At 43.6% G+C, this 19,789-nt stretch overlaps 1 protein-coding gene across 1 annotated transcript in view; it reads left to right on the forward strand.

Annotated features, from left to right (window-relative positions):
• Positions 1 to 1,602: 1,602 nt before the first annotated feature.
• The window catches only part of LOC310791588 (stonustoxin subunit beta-like), a gene marked incomplete at both ends in the record, with an annotated part of 23,009 nt that continues 4,822 nt past the window's right edge, over positions 1,603 to 19,789 (forward strand). The window contains 4 exons of the mRNA XM_083653255.1: positions 1,603 to 1,664; positions 3,608 to 3,781; positions 10,095 to 10,196; positions 18,024 to 18,070. Coding sequence (XP_083509381.1) covers positions 1,603 to 1,664; positions 3,608 to 3,781; positions 10,095 to 10,196; positions 18,024 to 18,070 — 385 coding nt within the window. The remainder of the gene's footprint in view (positions 1,665 to 3,607; positions 3,782 to 10,094; positions 10,197 to 18,023; positions 18,071 to 19,789) is intronic.

Below are 19,789 nucleotides of genomic sequence, written 5' to 3' on the forward strand. Positions count from 1 at the left end.
GATAGGTTGTTTTCAGCGTTTTCAGGCTTTTCAAATTATTAGCTGAGATAATCCGCCTTTTGTGAAATGCAGCATTTCAAGCACATTCACTGAGTCTGAAGATAATATTTTCTGATGTAGTGACGTAGTTGTTGTGTGATGCCCTGCGTGCACCACCCCCCTCCCCCCCTCCCCCCGTAAACTCCTCCCCACACTGCACACAGCCTCACGCAACCATTATATTTTCGGAGTGCTGCGTTTGTGTGCTGCTGTCGGCTCTCAGCGCCACAGCAGGGAAGAGCCAACCCGGATTGCTGAATGGTTTGGCGTCAGGGGCTGCTTTCCTGGCTGCTAATCGGGTGGAGAAACTATACAGACAGACAGACAGACAGGGACAGAGGGGCTCAGTTGTGAGCGCGGATTGACTCCTGTTCGGAGCCAATGTCAGCTCCCGCGACAGAGCAAATGGCTCTGGGAGCATGCATCGGTTTGTCTTTGATCCACGGCTTTTAGGCTGTTTCTCGGACCTGTCTCTAATCTGGACTGCACCGAGCAAGCACTGTCGCCACCTAATGAGTCCGTAAAATAGGTTATACACCTCCAATAGCTACTATAGTTGTACAGGAGCTGCGGAAGGCTTTGATCGACGTCCCACCGTCAAAAAACGCATTGGACGTCGAAGGACGTCCGTGGCATTCTACGTCACTATTTAATTGGACGTCGAAGGACGTCCATGGCATTCAATGAGTTAAGAGGACCCTTTTCTCAGCTGTCGACCACATGACGATGTCTGGCCGGAGAGTCGTTGTTATGATCTCTCTTGGGAAGACAAGCTGTTTTTTGAGGTCTGCCACCATCTGCCACTCTTTGTCGGGCGTGAGCAAGGTGTTCCTCTTCTGAGCAGGAGGTTGGAGGGCGCTGCCAGGTTTTACAAAGAAGGCAGGGTTTGCTGTTGCTGGTGTGTGGTTTGCCGCTATCCTACAGCTTTCGAGGACCTCTGCCAGTTTGGTTAAGACTTGGTCATGGCGCCACCTGAAGCGTCCCTGGGTCAGCGCCACTTTGCACCCCGATAGAATGTGCTGGAGGCTTGCCTTGATGTGATCACACAGGGGGCAGCTTTTCTCATCTCCAAACCACAGAGTGAGATTCCATGGGCATGGGAGGGTGTCATAAGCCGCCCTTAACAGGAAGCTGAGCCTGGATTGTGGCGTCCTCCAGATGTCTGCCCATGTGATGCGCCTGTTGACAGTTGCGTCCCATCGCGTCCAGGCTCCTTGGCTGGCCTGGGATATCGCCTTTACGTGGAAACGCTCCTGCTCCAGCCTGGTGACCTCGTCCACCACCATGGTCTTTTGCTGCTTCTTGGTGGCTTTAGACCAGAACTGCTGTGGTGCTCCCCAGCCTAGGCCAGCGCGACCGGTCTGGACTGACCCCATCACCTCCCGATGTTGCAGATTAGAGATGGCATGATCTACTTCGGTTTGCGCCTTCCACTTGCGGCCTGTGCGGATGGGGACTTTTGCACTCCTTATGAGTGGGTCAGATGACTCCTTCAGCTCCAGTACAAGGCGTGCCTTCTCTTGCTTGTACCCTAGGCTGATGGGTTTGAAGGGGAGCTCTAGCATGTTCCGGCCAAAAAGACCTGTGTCCGAGAAGCAGCGGGGCAAGCCCAACCACTTTCGGATGTAGCTGTTAGCTAGACTGTCCATCCTGCTAACCTCTGATGTAGGGATTTAATAAATTTAAAATACAAGATCTGAAAGTATCTTGATACAAATTACATCTCATTTTTCTCTGCCCAGCCAAATACAAATTACAAAATACAAAAAAGTAGTTGAAATACGTATTTCAAATACTGCCCACCTCTGCTCCTGAAGATTTGTTTGCCGACGGGGAGAAAGCCCCACGTGATAGCCACCCGTCAATCTCTCTCTCTCTCTCTCTCTCTCTCTGCTCAACGCTGTAACACCATTTTATTTTGAAATTCAGTTGACTTTGCCATTTCCCACGGATATTGTCGCGTTTTTCTTTCCTGGCTTGACAGAAAAAGTCTGCCTTCACGCGCCTTGTCGGCTTGAAAATAGAACTCATGTAAAAATCGGCGCAGCTCAGGCGAGGCGTGGGTACACAGAAGGTTCACGTTGAGGCGCCCTGTGTACACAGCCTCATTGACTAAAAAGGACGCCTTTAAAAGCGTGGGTAAAGGCAATGCTTGGGTGCTGTGTGTGGACGTAGGGTAACAGGGTGAATTTTATGAATGGAAATTGAAAACGATACATATCATAGCGCATTTCCCAGTGCGCCAACGCAAATCTGAGTAATTTCGCAGTGTGTAGATTGCGTCTACCTGCGTTGCACGTAGACTACACCACTGCCCTTGTATTATTCTGCCTTCAGCTCATGTCAGAGATATTTATGAATTTTGTGTTTTAGGCTCAAAACTTAAAACCCGACCAAATCTGTGGTGTGTGCCAGGCTGTTTTTTTTAAATCAAAAGTTGAACTGCCTGTGGAGCTCAGGCTGAAAATCTCTGTCATTTTTCTTTCCACTTTTAATCACTTTTTACAGAAAGGCTTCCATGAATTTGCATTTATGAATTATTTTATGTGTGGTTTTTACTGATACATTAACCCCTTTTGGAAAAATTCAAATAATATGATACTGTATAAATAATAATGATCTATCTATCTATAATTCCAGTAGTGTCTGTCTGTCTGTCCTTTGCGTATCTCGAGAACCGTTGATCTGATCGACTTGAAACCTGGCTGGGGAGTGCATAGGGGGACCTGACTGACCTGACCTGAAAATTAAAGAGATGTGCCCATGGGGGAAGCTATAGCGATATTTTACGTTTTCAGGCCTTTGCAGGCCACTTTAGGTCATTGTGACATCATCAGTGATGTCAAAGGGGGGGGGGGGGGGCGGGGGGTGTGGGGGGCGGTGAAGAGCAGGAGTGCAGTGTCTGTATGTCTGTCCTTTGTGTATCTCTAGAACCGTTGTCGGATCGACTTCAAACTTGGGGAGTGCACTTAGGGGGACCTGACCGAGTGCAGTGCGAGAAAAAAATTAAAGAAATGTGCCCACGGTGGGAGCTACAGCGATATTTTACATTTTCATTGTGACATCAGTGATGTCAAGGGGGAGGGGAACAGGCACTGCGTAATGGGTACTGCACCAATCGGGGGGCGGAGAAGAGTGGGAGAGCATGATGTATGAATGGGGGAAGGGGAATGGGTAGATGTACCCATGGGGGGGTGGGTGAATGGGGAGAAAGGGAGGGAGGGAACGGGCACGGGTATTGCACTAGTAACAACAACAACAAACATTATCATTATTATTGTCCTCATCATTATCATCATCATTATTGTTGTTGTTGTTAATTATTTTTACTATTATTATCATTATTATTGGTGGTGGTGGTACTGGTAGTAATACTATTAGTCGTAGTAGACATAGTTAGTATGCTGTATATGTTATGATTGGTATGCTATCTCAGTTCTGCTTTGATAATCTCTCATTTTACATTAAATCTGTTAACAGATTTTGTGGCTGTGAACTCTGAGATACCTGAGCTCTGAAGTCCTGGTCTCAGCTCTGAAGTCCAACTCCTTCTTTATTATTTATTCAGATTGAGGTTCTGCGAGTTGACAGACGCTCACTGTGAAGTTCTGGCCTCATCTCTGAAGTCCGACCCCTCCCATCTGACAGAGCTGGACCTGAGTGACAGCTTCCTGCTTCACTCAAGTGTGGAGCTGCTCTCTACCGGACTGGAGAGTCCAAACTGCAGATTAGAGACTCTCAGGTCAGACCTATTTGATAATGTGCTGATATGAATATTGTAATTTGCTCTGTCTCTATTGTGTCTTTCCATCTGAAATCAGAAGGTAGGCATGGGTATCGTTTGGATTTATCGATACCTTTCATCGATACCTATCGATACCTATTGATTTTATCGATATCGGTAGGCTACTGCTTGTCGATACCGATACTTATCGATACTCTTAGAGATACTCCTCTCCATAATTTGGTGCAAAAAATAAAGACATGACATGAAGAGATGCATAAAGATTCAACAGTTATTTTATTACTTACAAGTTAAATTCCTGAGAAAGCCTATTTCACCTCTGTGAATATGATGATTTATTAAACCTAGGCCACCTGGGTCCGCTCACTATGCCGACAACTGCAAAGGGTTATGGTTAGGTTAACATTGGTGCATCTCATAACCTGTGGGCACAATAGGGGGGCATCGGCATTGCGGCTTGTCAGCATATATATATTGTGGCACCGGCCACCTATGTAGTAGAAAATGCAAACATTTTTGGCCGGCAGAGATGGCCCTGTATCTTGCTTTGTCCAGGCAGATTTAGTGGCAGATTTAGTGGCAGATTTAGTGGCAGATTTAGTGGCAGATTTGGGAACCAGAGTTGTTGTTGACACGCCTACTCTGCTGTGAAACTACTCCGCTGAGAAACTGAAACTCTGCTGTCAAACGATCACCTCGATGTGTTCATTTCTGCTTTTAGCAGACCGCTGTGAAACTAAGACCAAGCCCGGGCCGAGCAAAATGCAGGTTGTGTTGTGGCAAAACGTTGTTGAACATGAGAGAGGCGACAACATTTACGAGACGCATATAACGAGGCAAAGGCAAACAAAACCGCAGCTCGTTACACCGAGCAGCACGTCTCTCGTCAGTTACCAAGCAGGCAGCGATAACCAATGCTGTAAGGAAAAGGAAGTCTGAGCTGTGGTAAGGTTAAGGCAATGTTTATCATTCTTTCACTCGTTCGAAGATGCCAGCCTGCTATGTTAACACATTCACTGCCAGCCGTTTTTTTTTACTGTAGGTAGCTTCTGCCAGAGGTTTTTTTTTAGGATTCTGGCTCATCTTTCAAGACCCGAGGATTCTTTTCTGCTAAGATTTTGTGAACACAAAATATCTCAAAAGAACTAATAGAATGTGTGCTTTCTCTGTCTAAAAGAGTTAGTTTGTAGAGTTAGTAGTTATGTAGGCATTAGCACTTGAATACAGCATGGTTTCAGCGTCTGAAAATTTAAGCTGAGATAAATAGCTTTTTGTGAAATTCGATAGAACAGTCACTTTAACCATTCATTTTTGGCATCAGTAAGACGTCAGACATCTAAACAATAGTTTTGAACAGTAATTTCCTCCATAACAGCAGGAAACCCCCCTCTACTTCAAACTCCTCCCTCCGTGTGTGTTCTTCTTGGCTGCAGCGGGCGTGTCACAAGTTCGTTTCTGCTGCTGCTGCTGCTGCTGCTCCTGTCTGCTGGCGGCCGCTGGGCGAGGATGGGCTCGCTCGTTTCTTGGGGTTTCGGTTGAGAAACCCCAAGAAACGGGGTTTATTTTGCGATTCTGGTCTTATTTATGCTGCGTGTTTCAAAGTGTGTTGCACCCATAATCTATTATGCAAATTTGCAATCCCCCACCGCCAGCAATCAGCGCGAAAGCGTTTTCGCCAATCCATTTTACAGTATGAGAATGGTTTCATCGCGCGTTCCCCTGCAGTTTTGGCTCTGCTTTTTCTAGTCTGGAGAGCACTGTCGCCACTTACTGGGTCGGTGGAATGGGTTGTACACGTTCGGTGGCTCCAATATTTATATAAGAGATGTAAAAGGGTTGGATCAACGTCCCACCGTCAATTTTTTTTTTTTTTTTTTTGACGTATCAACACGTCATTGGCAGTCAACCGTTGGATTTTTTTTGACGTATCAACACGTCATTGGCAGTGAACGTGTTAAGTGTGTGTGTCTGCGTGCGTGCGTGCATATACAGTCAATGGCGTCAAAAGGAGAAAAAGAAATACAGAGATAATATTTTTGGTCCATATCTTGGCCCAGATTTCTCGTTATATTGTTATTGGCCGCTCGTACATATGTGTTCCATAATAACGCAGAGAATGCTGTCTTATTGCCGAATGTATTCTGACACACTGTTAACGAGGGTTGCATCAATATACAAGTTAATAGCGTGCGATTCGGGGGGAGTATGAAAGCCGCTGAGGGCGCTGAACTTGAAGCTCACCTGCGTAATTGCGGGATTTACTGTCACCAAATCCTATCCAACAGGGTAGGCTCTGTATATAGTGACAGGGCAGGCTCAGCGAGCACACACACACACACACACACACACACACACACACACACAGAGGAAGGGACATAGTGCGTCACCATGCAGTGAATGTGCATCTCACAGACCTGTCCGTCATTAGACCGCTCTAAAATCCTCAAATCTGAACAGATTGCTGTTATTCCATTTGCTCTGTATCCACAAGATCCCAACTGACATTTACCTGCCAATCAAAGACCGCACCTACTTTTGTCCCATGCCTGCCTTTATTGACACTGCATTGTTTCACAAGCGATTTGTTCGCACAAAAGTGGGATTACAAAACATGCCTACCTGGTAAACAAATGTGCACGGCTGGTACAATTTCAAATCGGCCAGCCACTTTGGCTGACAACAGGCTCATCAACACTTTCTCACGCCGGCCATATGCTATGTTTCGACCTAGCCTTGTTTTTAAATTGGAGCCATTTGACCAGAGAAAACGGCTGTAGTTTTCCCCATGTCACTCTTAAGGGGGAATCATGCTACAACACCCAGAATGCATTGTGCACGTCACTGACTGGAAACTCGACACTAACAAAGTTGCCTGCAATACATCTCTTTACTGGGGCATATTTTCATTTACAAAACGTTTTCTTCGTTAAGTCTGGATAAATCACACCCGTTTTCAAAGGATTATGAAACAAACCAGCAAGATAGTCAGTTACGTTACGTGGAGTTTGTGGACCAACTTTATCTGAACAGATGGCTCTGGATGTAACTAATTTACTGCAAGCTTACATGTTACAAAGTGAACACCGTCGGCCACCGCTGTACGTTCCTGTTCTGTATTCAGAGTTGGCAAAGTCCACATAATATTCTGTGACTGTCAGAAAATAGGTCAGGTTCAGCAAAGCACTGTGAGATTTGTGCAACGCGAGGCAGAGATTTATCTCTGTCTCAGAATCATCACAGGGCAGTCGTTCGCTTTATCAGATTATTGTATTTATATTGTTGTGTGAATCAGCAACGCAATGCCTCCCATCATAATTATTAATTAATACACAGGACAAGATGTTACTATCCCTTGTGCCAAAATCCGAGGAAAAACACATTTAGAAGCCCAATCCAGAATAAAACAAGCTAACAGGCTAACAAACTAATAAACAAGACACAAATCACCAGTTACCTACCCTAGCCAACAGCAGTATGAAGCATGTCATTGGGGTTTTCAAGTGGGCACCTTCCTTCACCGACGTTTCGTTAAGTTAGGCCCACGACACCTCAAGAAGGCTTAACGGTGTAATCCAGCGTCCTGGAAACACCCCCCTCCATGCTACCACCGCACAACTGCATATTACCTCACTATATAAGCCTAGCTATCCAGGTCGATTCGGTATGACATTCCTGACTACACCACCACTGTCAATGATTCAGCCCTGTTGATGCGGACCGTTAATCATGACCACCAACAAGCCTCCCATCATAAAACTAGTTTACTTCCAAATATACTACTGATCTTTTAAACCTGCCGCAAATGTAGTCACAGCACAGGAGTGTAAACACGCAACATTAAAAGCCTGGTGCCGCTTCATCATTGTTAGGGAATGGTAAAAAAAAACAAAAAAACAATAGCAGCACCAAACGTCCAGGACCTTATTAATTCCTGGTACCGACCAATCAGGAACCGGTACCAAATAATATCGGTGCTTGGTACCATCCCTATCAGACAGTGCAACATTTTATCTTCCTGAGTAAATTCCTTTGTGGTAAAATGAATTGTTCTATCATAACTCCAATTCGAATACATATTCTGATGTAAAATGCACTTGGGACACCAGAGGTGTTGCTCAATGTAGGTGTTTCCAGACTTAAAGGGGTGTGATGTGAACTCTGGTAGAACCTTGGCTTGTATAAGACGAATCAGCGTGACGTCACTTGCTACCCAGAAATGCGGAACCCTGCGGCAGTTATTCGTATGAGTTGAGCCAAACAAACGTTAATATCTCAAAAACTATACATCACCATCACTTATATTTTCATACATTCTGAGTGAGAGCAGAATTAGCTCAAGAATTTGATGTATAATATATGCATATCGTGTTAAAGTTGTGTGAACTGTCGCAGTTTTTAAAATGTAAACAGAGTCAGACACTCAAGCCTCTCAAAGCTCACGCTCCATAGGGTTCCATTGCTGTTGCCACCCAGTGACATGGTTTGTTTACCAAAATGCTGCTCGGTTGATCCCTCATAGCTTTCTGGAATTGATAAAACCCCAAATTCTGTGATTCACTCTCATCTGTTGCTCCAGTAGAGACAATTAGAGAGTTCACGTTAAATTAAGGTCAAGTTCCCATTAAGTTACGGTGCAGTTAGGGGTAAGTTTCCCACCCAACTCAAATTCAACTTTTTATTACAATTATTTCCAGAGAAAATTGCCATATGAAAATATTGTCCCAATAAGAAGTGCATTCTGGACCTAAGGTCACAAACGTCAAGGCACAAACTGCAGATGTATTCATCTGGTTGGTTATAGAATGTGTTGAGGGGAAATGGAGAAATCCTGAGACAGAGATAGACAGGCTGTCTGGTTTCAGATGGAAAGACTACATTCTAGTAAGCCAGTAAGCCCTCAGCAATATTTCATGTAATATTTGCTTTATTCTTTCTTCAGATTGAGTGGCTGCAGCTTATCAGCGACTGACTGTGAAGACCTGGCCTCAGCTCTGAAGTCCAAACCCTCCCATCTGAGAGAGCTGGACTTGAGTTGCAATGACTTGCATGACTCAGGTCTGAATCTGTTCTGTGCTGGACTGGGAAGTCCAGACTGCAGACTGGAAACTCTCAGGTAAAATCAGTTTGCACTTTGCAGTCGTTCTCAGTTGATTCAACACATTTCTCGTCTCTCAAAACAGGATTCCTGAATCTGCAAAGGTCGCCCTGCAGGTTTTACATAAGGATTTGGCTTTTATTGATCCAGCTTCATATACACAGCAGTGAAGCTCAGTGACTGAGAGAAGATCATCCATACTCTGATATCTTGTCATTGTTACTGCACCTCTCTCTGTTCCTCTCCAGCTGCTTCAGAATAGAGCAGCTGGATTTTAACCAGTAGGAAGGTGACCTCTTCATCTCCCCAGTTTTAACGTAATGTTGTCTGGTTCCCAGTTAGATAGAAAATTCATTCATTAAAATGCTGCTGAACACATTTAAAGCAGGCTACTTTTGGTCCTGAATTTCACTGTGGAGCTCTTAGTTCCCTGTGAGCTGAGATTTCTAGGTCGTGACTTTCCTCCAGACTCAATACTGAAGGTGGTTTCACTTTAGTCCTCAGGCTTCCAGACTGTGGAAAGCCTTTCTGAGGTACTTAGGCTCCAGATTCACTATCATCTTTAAAACTCCTTGGAAAAGAAACTTTGATTGACTTGCTTTTGTCTCATTTTGTGTCACATGTTTTGTCTCTCCTGACTTCTTCATCTTGTTTCTCATGTTTGTATTTTATATGATTTAAATCCATTTGCTTTTAAAGTGTTTCATAATTTATATCCACTTTTTTTGTTTTGTTTTTATAGCTCAATGTGCAGCGTAACAAAGCATGTGCAATTTGGAGCATTTATTTATCCAATCAGCTTACAGCACCATGTGTGAATACATGGTTAGCATGTGTGACCCAGTGGGAATCAAACCAGTTTCCCTGTCAGTGTTAGTGCTCCAGTCTGCTTAGTATACAGCACCATGCAAACACACTGGACCTGCTTTAGACCAGGCCTCACCAATAAAGTCTGTCAGTAGAAATAATACAATAATGACACTAATGGTCAGTTAGCCTCATCAATAAAGTCTTGTCAGTACAAATAATACAATAATGACATTAAATATAAGGGTCAGTTAGCCTCATCAATAAAGTCTTGTCAGTACAAATAATACAATAATGACACAATATAAGAGAATAACATGTCTTCTTGTCCTTCAGGCTGAGTGTCTGTCAGCTGTCAGAGAGAAGCTGTGAAGCTCTGGCCTCAGTTCTCAGCTCACATGCCTCTAGTCTGAGAGAGCTGGACCTGAGCAACAATGACTTCCAGGATACCGGACTGATGCTGCTCTCAGCTGGACTTCGGAGTCCACACTGTAAACTGGAGACTCTCAGGTCAGGATCATTGTTAGTGTTCAACAGACCATTTAAATTATGTTCTACATGGGCATCCGGGTAGTGTAGCGGTAGATTCCCTGCCAACACGAGAGTCATCCACGAGAGTGCATCCACGTGTTACCTCCGGCTTGGTCGGGCGTCCATACAGGCACGATTGGCTGTGCCTGAGGGTGGGAAGCTGGATTGGGGGTATGTATCCTGGTCGCTGCACTCGCACCTCCTCTGGTCGGTCGGGACGCTTGTTCGGAGGGAAGGAAACTGGTGGGAATAACGTGACCCTCCCACATGCTACGTCCTGCCGGTGAAACTCCCTTGTCAGGTGAAAGAAGTGGCTGGTAAATGTGCATGTGTGTCAGAGGAAGCATGGCGCTAGCCTTGGCTCTCCCCAGATTGGAAGAGGGTCGAGCAGTGACCGGGGCAGCCACTAGAGCAGCAGGGGGAATTGGCCAAGTACAATTGGGGAGAAAAATGGGGGGAAGGGGGGGACAGAAAAAAAATCTGCTCTGCACATGAATGTCAAAGAAAATATGTGAACCCTCATTTTCCCGCTGAAGTGATTTTTGAAACCAGCTGAGAAACCATCTTTCAGCTCTACTCTCTCTCTGCTGAGAGAATATTTCATTATTTCTCTGCACACTGCCTCTGTTGGTGAAACCTGAAGCAAAGGTCACAATATGTTAAATTGAGTGCAGAACTGAAATGAAAACGCAAATATTGGAGACAGGTTTTTTTTGTATTATAAGTGATTTCAAAGCAGTTTATTAATGAGAACATCCAACATGTAGCTGGTTTTAATCAAAGAGTTTCCACTGAGAGCTATGATCTGTTTTTAGAGGGTTAGATTCAAAATAAATAAATGATAAACTATTAGTGCTGAGTGATGACGCTGAAAATGTTACAATACAAATGTTCATATCAGGCAGTGTTGACTTTCATAACTATGCAAAATCACTATTTCTCTAAGTTTAATTTTCCTCCTGAATAAAAGTTGAATAGAAGATCTGTCAAATTTAATTTAAAACACGTTTTTACTGACAGAATACTCGACTTAGAGCACGCAGAGCAGCACGCAACACCCAGACAGACCCAGGCAGCAGGACAGGATTGACAAACGCAAGCCAGAATATCCGATGCCCACCAGCAGCAAATCAAGACCAGCAAGAAGCTGCAACCAGCAGCGCACGCAGGGGCCAGCGCTGCTGGTTGTAGCTAAAAATATTATTCTGCCAAACAAAATTCCCTGGCCTTTACTGTTTTATTGAAGGAAATTATTTTTGAGGTGTGACTACATTAGAAAAGATTAGCTTCAGAGTCAGTGATGTGCTTGAAATGTTTAATTTCACAAAAGGCCAATTATCTCAGCTTCTAGAAAAAAATTGCTGTTTTTGGATGAATCAAGCTATCTTCTCCGGCTCATAACTAAAGAACGGAAAATGGGATCAATAAACTTTTTTTTGCAGATGATAGAATAGAGTCTCATCGTTCTTTGTGCGTGTTCAGTGTTTACATAGTAATATCACACAATATTCTGTGGGCCTCGAGAAATCACTGAAAACGCTCTGAAACTCTGGCACTGGGAGCGTCCGTTCTCCAAAAGTGGCTGGCACTCAATGAGTTAAAGAAACTAATTACCTATATTGTTTATTAAGAGGTTGAATGGGTTTAAGTAATTATGTTACTAGCACTTGTGCACTTGAAAAAGTGCACAATTAAAATTGCACAATTATTGTTATAAGCAAATTTGTACATTAGATCCGAGGAAATGGCGGCCATCTTGGATTTAAGGTCAAATCTGACTTCCCCCCACATCTGAAAATAAACCTTATGGTATTCACTCACTATCTGATTTATGAAACTTTTATCATTTGTGAAAAGCAAAATAATAGGTGGTTTCACTGAGATTTCATCGTTTTTCCCCATCTAGACCACATAAAACCAGGTCCAGCTCAAAATACATTACACTTAGACTTTTCAAATCTGGGCTAGATTACCAAGGGGACCCGGCCGACACCCTCACCAAGAAACACTTTGAGATTTGGGAAACTTTTATCCTATCTGTGAAAATGGAAAATGGAAGATTTCATTGTTTTTGCCCATCTAGACCGCATAAAACCAGGTCTAGTTCAAAGACCATTACACTTAGGCCTTTCAAATCTGGACTAGATTACCAAGGGCACCCTACACTCTCACCAAGAAATACTTTCAGATTTGTGAAAGTTTTATCAATGAGCACACTTGAACATTAGTCTAGGGAGGAATGACGGCCATCTTGTATTTGAGGTCAAATCTGACTTCCTTCCACATCCGACAATAAACCTTATGGTATTGACTCACTACGTGAGAAATGTCATGCTTTTTAGACAAGGAGTGCACAAGTGTTATAAGCACATTTGTACATTAGACCCGGGGGAATGGCAGCCATCTTGGATTTGAGCTCAAATCTGACTTCCCTCCACATCTGACAATAAACCTTATGGTATTTACTCACTATGTGAGAAATTTCATGTTCCTTTCACAAAGTGCACAATTCCTGTATTTTTGGGAGCTTATCCGCTCTACTATTTGAAACTGTGGCAGGGAATGAGTTAACACCAGCAAGACAATCACTTTTCTCTGTTAAAGGAGCAAAACTATGGAACAGTCTACCTACTGAGCTGAAAACACAACACGATTTTAATGTTTTTAACAGGGGTATTAAGTCATGGTTAAAAGAGAAACAACTGTGTTCTCACACTTAATACCCTTGTAGACCTCTGGTGGTACTCTGTGTATTATGTCTGTATTGTGTGTACATTAGGGCTGGGCGATATCTCGAATATACTCAATGTATCGCGGCTTGTGCCACGTGAGATGTAGAAATGACTATATCGCGAACATTCGAGTATAATTGTCACGCATTGTTTATAACTTAAGCCGCCGGCATGACTCGCTTCACGTTTCCTCTTGCCAGCTCTCCCTCTCAAGGGAGAGCTCTGTCACACTGAGGAAGGGAGGGGGAATCACATGGATACGTCAAACGCGTCAAACCGCCTCACACACCCGTCCCCAGCAACCAAGGCGAAACATGGCCGCCTCCAGTGTGGCTGCTGACTGTTTCAAATTATAACGAAACAACCACTATTGCAATTTGCAATACATGTCCCGCAAGGTTTCTGAGATTAGGGGGAAGTCTGAGCTGGCGTTACGCTAAACCAAACGTGGGGAGGAGGCAGCGGATTTGTTTGGCGTTAACGTTAGCTGTTGTGATGGGGGCTAACGTTAGCTAGCTGGTTGTGGCTACCTAGTTCTAGTTGCAGGCAGCGTTCCACAAGCTTATTGTGACCAAAATCCCCGCATTTAAAGCACTTCATACTCCCAGAGCTGGCGTAAACCATAGAGAACCTCATGCATTACTCAAAATGAAACGTCCAGGGTTTGTGTCTCCAAAAGCAACTAACGCTAACGTTACATGCAAGGTAACGTGAAGCTAACGTAGTCTATAATCTAAACGTAATCTATAAGGAAAACGAATGCGCACATTTACATAAAAGTCAACATCATCACATAGTGTCTTTTCTTTAATCTAGAGGCATAATTTTTCAGTCAAAAGTGAGACGACACAGATATGATGGCGTATAGTGAGGCTTTCCATGCCTCACTATAGAACTGGCCCAATGCAAAATTCAGACAGCTTATATGTTGCCGTCATGCCAATAAGAGTCTAAATTGCCTTTTATGTTTTATCGGCAGACTAAGCAGCTAGGCTTTCGGTTCTATAAAAGCCATTATTTTTTGAGTGATACACTTTACTAAAACAATCATATTATATCACAATAGTGATGTCAGATTTGCTTAGGTCAGAGCTATGGAATATTAAATCATCCATCTTTGCTCACTACGGTACATAATAATAATAATACATTTAATTTATAAGGCGCCTTTCACGGCACTCAAGGTCGCCGTACAACAAGTAAAAACAGTTACAAAAATACAATCAAAACAGTTAAATTACATGACAGAAAAAAAGCACAGAGCTTGCAGCAGAGCAACCAGTGGGAAATGTGTCTCAGACATACGCCTGCCTAAACAGGTGTGTTTTGAGGTTTGTTTTGAATGAATTGATGGCGTCGATGTTCCTGATGTCGGGGGGAGGGAGTTCCAGAGGCGAGGGGCAGAGTGGCTGAATGCTCTTGCCCCCATGGTGGACAGACGGGCAGGGGGGACAGTGAGGTTGATGGAGGAGGCAGACCTGAGGGACCGGGTGGGAATGTTGAGGTGGAGGAGGTCGGACAGGTATGGGGGGGCGAGGTTGTGGATGGCCTTGAAAGTATGGAGGAGGATTTTATAGTCTATGCGTAGTTTGATGGGGAGCCAGTGGAGTTGGTGTAGAATGGGGGTGATGTGACTGATGACAGGGGTTCTGGTGATTATACGGGCAGCAGCATTCTGGACCAGTTGAAGCTTATGGAGGAGTTTGTGGGGGAGACCAAAGAGAAGGGAGTTGCAGTAATCCAAGGGGGAGGTGACGAGGGAGTGGACCAGGATTGCGGCGCTGTTGGGAGTGAGTGAAGGGCGGAGGCGGTTGATGTTGCGAAGGTGGAAGTAGGCGGACCGGATGGTGTTGATGATGTGGGAATGGAATGATAGGGTGCTGTCGAGGACGACAGCACCTGCCCTTTCTTTCTTCTTCTTTTTTACCCCAGGTGTGCATAAAATACAGGTTAAGAACTTATGGAAAAGTCATGGAAATCCATTGGTCAAAATGTGTATGAACCCTGAAGGGTTAAATTGAGCATTTATGAGAGATTTCAAAAATATCGAGATATATATCATGTATCGCGATATAGCCGAAAAACATCGCAATATTCTTTAGAGGCCATATCGCCCAGCCCTAGTGTACATTGTGTGTACTGTATTGTATGTATAGTACATCCTTGAATATTTGTATGTATAGCTTTCCTCATGTGGTTTTATATTTGATTGTTTCTTTTCGGGTATGTCCTCTGGGGTGTATTTTAATGACTTTCTGTATAGTGACTTTCTAGTCAATACATTTGTATGTATAGCTTTACTCTTGTGGTTTTTTTATATTTGATTTTGCTTCTTTTTGGGTATGTCCTCTTGGGTTGTGTTTTGGTGTAGGAGTCGCCTGTGGACAGGCATACATGTATGTTACATCTCCAATGCTCTGTGATGTCCATATCAAATAAACTTAACCTAACCTAACCTATGTGTGTTTTCCTGTGTGTGTGTGTGTGTGTGTGTGTGTGTGTGTGTGTGTGTGTGTGTGTGTGTGTGTGTGTGTGTGTGTGTGTGTGTGCGTGTGCGTGTGCGTGTGTGTGTGTGTGTACGTACGTACATGTATGTACATGCGTGTGTGCAGGCTGTCAGGCTGTCTGCTCACAGAGGTTGGCTGTGCTTCTCTGGCCTCAGCTCTCAGCTCCAACCCCTCCCATCTGAGAGAGCTGGACCTGAGCTACAATCATCCAGGAGCCTCAGTGAAGCTGTTGTCTGCTGGACAGTGGAGACTCAGGTATGGAGAGGGACCATCTGCTAGAAGACTGAGAGTCACACACATTTTTTGCAGCATTTGTAGGTTTTTTATAATTTTATACAGGCTGAGAATGGTAGATGTGTCTAAATAAGGGTAAATTGTAAAATGTATAAATTTCCCAACACACTGGTAAATGTGGATAAACAAGCAAGCCCTGCCTGGAGGTGTGAGTGACATGACTCGAGTGTGTCTTTAGTCTTTCGGAAAAGACTAAAGACACACCTTTTCATGCTCCATCTGGGCCCTTCTTGAACTAACTTCTTTCTCTCTCTAAAAAAAAAAGTGGGAAAAAAAAAATATGAACTTAACTTTACCACTATTCCTTCAGATGTTGTAGTTGTCATAGACTGTGTTGCATAGTTGATTGCTCCATTGCTGACAAAAATGTGTTATTGTAAGTTGCTTTGGATAAAAGCGTCTGCCAAATGACGTAATGTAATGTAAATGTAATGAGTCAAACCACCATCCAGCTGGACTAGCTGCACCAGGCAGGGCTGAGCTGAGTGGGTCCAGCTGGACTAGCTGCACCAGGCAGAGCTGAGCTGAGTGGGTCCAGCTGGACTAACTGGCACCAGACAGAGCTGAGCTGAGTTGGTCCAGCTGGACTAGCTGCACCAGGCAGGGCTGAGCTGAATGGGTCCAGCTGGACTATGTTGCACCAGGCAGAGCTGAGCTGAGTGGAGCAAAATAGAAATTAGAAAAATGAATAGAAATTAAAATCAAGCTGTCAAGCTGAACACAATGTTAGCAGCCGACAACTTGTTTCCACAGGGAGAGCTGCTGGCCAGCATGGAGAAATAAGGCCAGTTTCCACAGGGTTTTCCACAGGGAGAGCTGCTGGACATAGTATATCAGAATCTGATCAGAACAGAAAAAATGTGGATCGGTGCATCCCTACCTTTAACATCTTCTGGTCAAGGGCTGGTCAGAGTCAGCTGTTTGGCGTTCACTCAACATGAACATCTTATCATTTAATCAAACCGTGCCTCTGACCAGACAACACAGAATGAGCTCCACGTCTGCATGTGATACATGATTCAGACGTAACGTCACATGATTTAGCACATTATACAACAACAATAACACAATTGGATCTCTTTGGAGGCAATCTCTGTTTATTCTGACAAAAGCAAGCAAATAATAACAATATCCTCTAGTCAAGCGTGAAAATCTACCATTGCACTGACAGATTACCTTCAAATTTACCAGCCATTAATGTTAAATAGTAAATCATTGTATTGTGTAGCAGCGTTTTGGCTGATATGTTATTGCAATGATCCCGGGTTAATGACTAAACTCATCAGCTATATGTACTTAACTTTAGACGTCTCAGAAGAGCATACGAGTAACAAATAATAAGCCACATGCAGATAACGTTACAACACTTTAAACGTAATATATGACAGCATTGTGCCTGTTGGGTCTCCATAACGTTAGCCTCCATGGTGCTCGCCGCTCGGTCGGTGTCATCAGATCAGTCTAGTCCCTTGAAGAAATGCACAGTAATACCGTGTTATTCATCACTGTTAACATTACACATTTACAGTTGCAGTTATCTAACGGAGACATGTTGGGAATTAAGCCCCTCCCACTGGCCATGATGCCCTGAGATCCCTAAGGCCACCTTGGCAGTGCCCTGCTACCAGCCTGCTAATGTAACCTGCCTTATGCAAAGGATGTGTCATTGGCTAATTTTAACACACGTTTCAGAAAAATCACTCTTCATGATGTCAATAAAACAATGGCCTTTGTGTCCTGGCATGTGGTCTTGTGCCCTAACAAAATTGCGACACAGAAGGTGCCCCCCCCCCCCAGATTTTCATAATGCTGGCGCTGTCAAATTAATTTACACCTGGTTATCCACCTCAAATAGTGACAGAAGTTATGAAATAGTGTGTGAAATGTTTTACAAATATACCGTGTTGGGCAATGACTTCAGTCTCCACCTGAAGAGTCACAATGCATTATGGGGGAGATGAGTATATTGAGTAAGCCCCCGGTCTGTACTCAGAAATTCTTGCATTCTCGCCTACACAAAAGTAATATAGTGTGTACAGTGTGAACACACTACCTCTTCAATTGGAGTATCAAAAGTACGCTGAGTAGAGCTATCCGAACAGGCCCATTGACTCTGATTCATAAAGTTGAAGCTGAGGAATATTGTTTGATGTTGAATGGAGGATATGAATCACAGCGTCTGGAAAATCCCTCCTATGGAAGTTTATGAAGGTTATTTGTTCATGATCAAAGAGATGATGCTGTCTGACTTTATTTACCCCCCTCCCCCACAGTGTGGACCATGATGCAGTGCGGTGGTTGAAACCAGGCCTGAGGAAGTGTAAGTGTGTATTTAGTTTGATTCAGTTTCTATTGAAATAGAAAGCTCATGTGTGACATCTATTCATTCAAATCCTATTCTGAAACAAGATGGCTGAAACAAGATGTGTTATGATGAAATTGAAGAAATAAACAGTCAGTCTGTTAATACCATAAAACTTCAATTAAAAGCCAAGTCCCATATAGACACAGTTCCCTTTTACTGGCCGGATGTCGCTACACGTTTTGAAAAATAAATGCCCGCCTCATTATTTATTTATTTATTTAACTTGCATTCAAACGTCAGTCCCAGGTCAGATCACCACAGAGAGAAAAACGTCCTCAAATTCAAGCGGTATTTTTCTTTTCTTTTTTGATGAACAAAAGTCAGAAGCAGCAGAGAGACATTTCTCCATTAATTCCAATAGAGAGAGAGAGAATGGTGACAAAATAAAGGTGATCTATGCAGTTTGGCTTTCAGCAATTTACTGTTGTTAAGATTATTTAAGATGATGATCAGCATCATGTTAGTTGATAGTTGATTCACTTCACATTAAAACATGGTCAAAAGCAGCCAATAGGCTACGTTCCACACTTTGATTGAGCACATTGGCTTCATTCATCAAAATCCATTACGAGCTCACAGCAGCATTTGACTGCGTTCCACTTGACTCACTTGCTTATTGTAAAATCTTCCATTCGTCTCCTCTGTCTCTCCTGCGCTCTTTTTAAAGGAAATCAAGGAAATCCACTTCCTTCCTCTTCAATCCATTCAGTCTTTCAGCTTATATAGGTGACTTGACTAAACTTCAACATATAGACAGTTTTCACAGAACTGTGTTGCTGCCAGTTATTGTATTAGCAAACACTGCAACAGGAAGTATAGGGGTAATTTAGAATGTTTATGTTGTCTGCGTGGGTCAGGCTTTTTAAAGGCCGGCACCAAACCAAACCGTTAAGAGAGCCAGCTCGCCCTGTTAAAATATGTGTCAATGGTGACCCCAACCCAACCTGGCAGCCTGCAAACTACAATCTAATTTAACTCTTGATTATAGGGAGGAGAGACTGGAGACGATGTACATGTAGGGTGGAGACTCTGGAGGCATTTTAATAATGCTAGCAATTCTAAGAGACTCTAGAGACGATGCGCCATGGGCGGAACATGTTGTGGGATTTGATTATGTCACGGTTTGTGTTACAAATCGCTGATGATGTCACGATTCGCTAACACTGCCCGCCTTAGACAATTTTAATGACTCTGGAGACAATGTGCCATGGGCTCAACATGTTCTGGGATTCATGATGTCACAATATGGGTCACAAATCAGTGATGATGTCACTGAGTAGCTCACACGCTCGATTTCTAGGGTGGAGACTCTGGAGACGATGCGCCATTCGGACGAGGCCTCAAATGTTACGGTCGCAAATGGATGTATATATTTTCATGAAGTAATTTTGGCATCGTTTGTTGTCTAGGGGTGAAACATACATCTTCCATGCTAACCATATAGCACACATAAATGGTATATCAGTTTACCTCGACCCTCATAGCTGTTGACCAACCCTCTCTCTCGGTCAGGCTCACTTGGCCCGGCGCCCAGGCATCGTTGTATTGGTCTGGAAACCAACGTGAACAGGCAAATCCGTAGATTCCAAAACAAATGTCATATACTAATTTGAATTAAATTGCACAATGGATACTGTAATCTCCATGCATAATTTGGACATCTCCACACCATCG

The sequence above is a fragment of the Poromitra crassiceps genome (genome assembly GCF_964638095.1).
Source record: "Poromitra crassiceps genome assembly, chromosome: 16".
NCBI lineage: Eukaryota > Metazoa > Chordata > Actinopteri > Beryciformes > Melamphaidae > Poromitra > Poromitra crassiceps.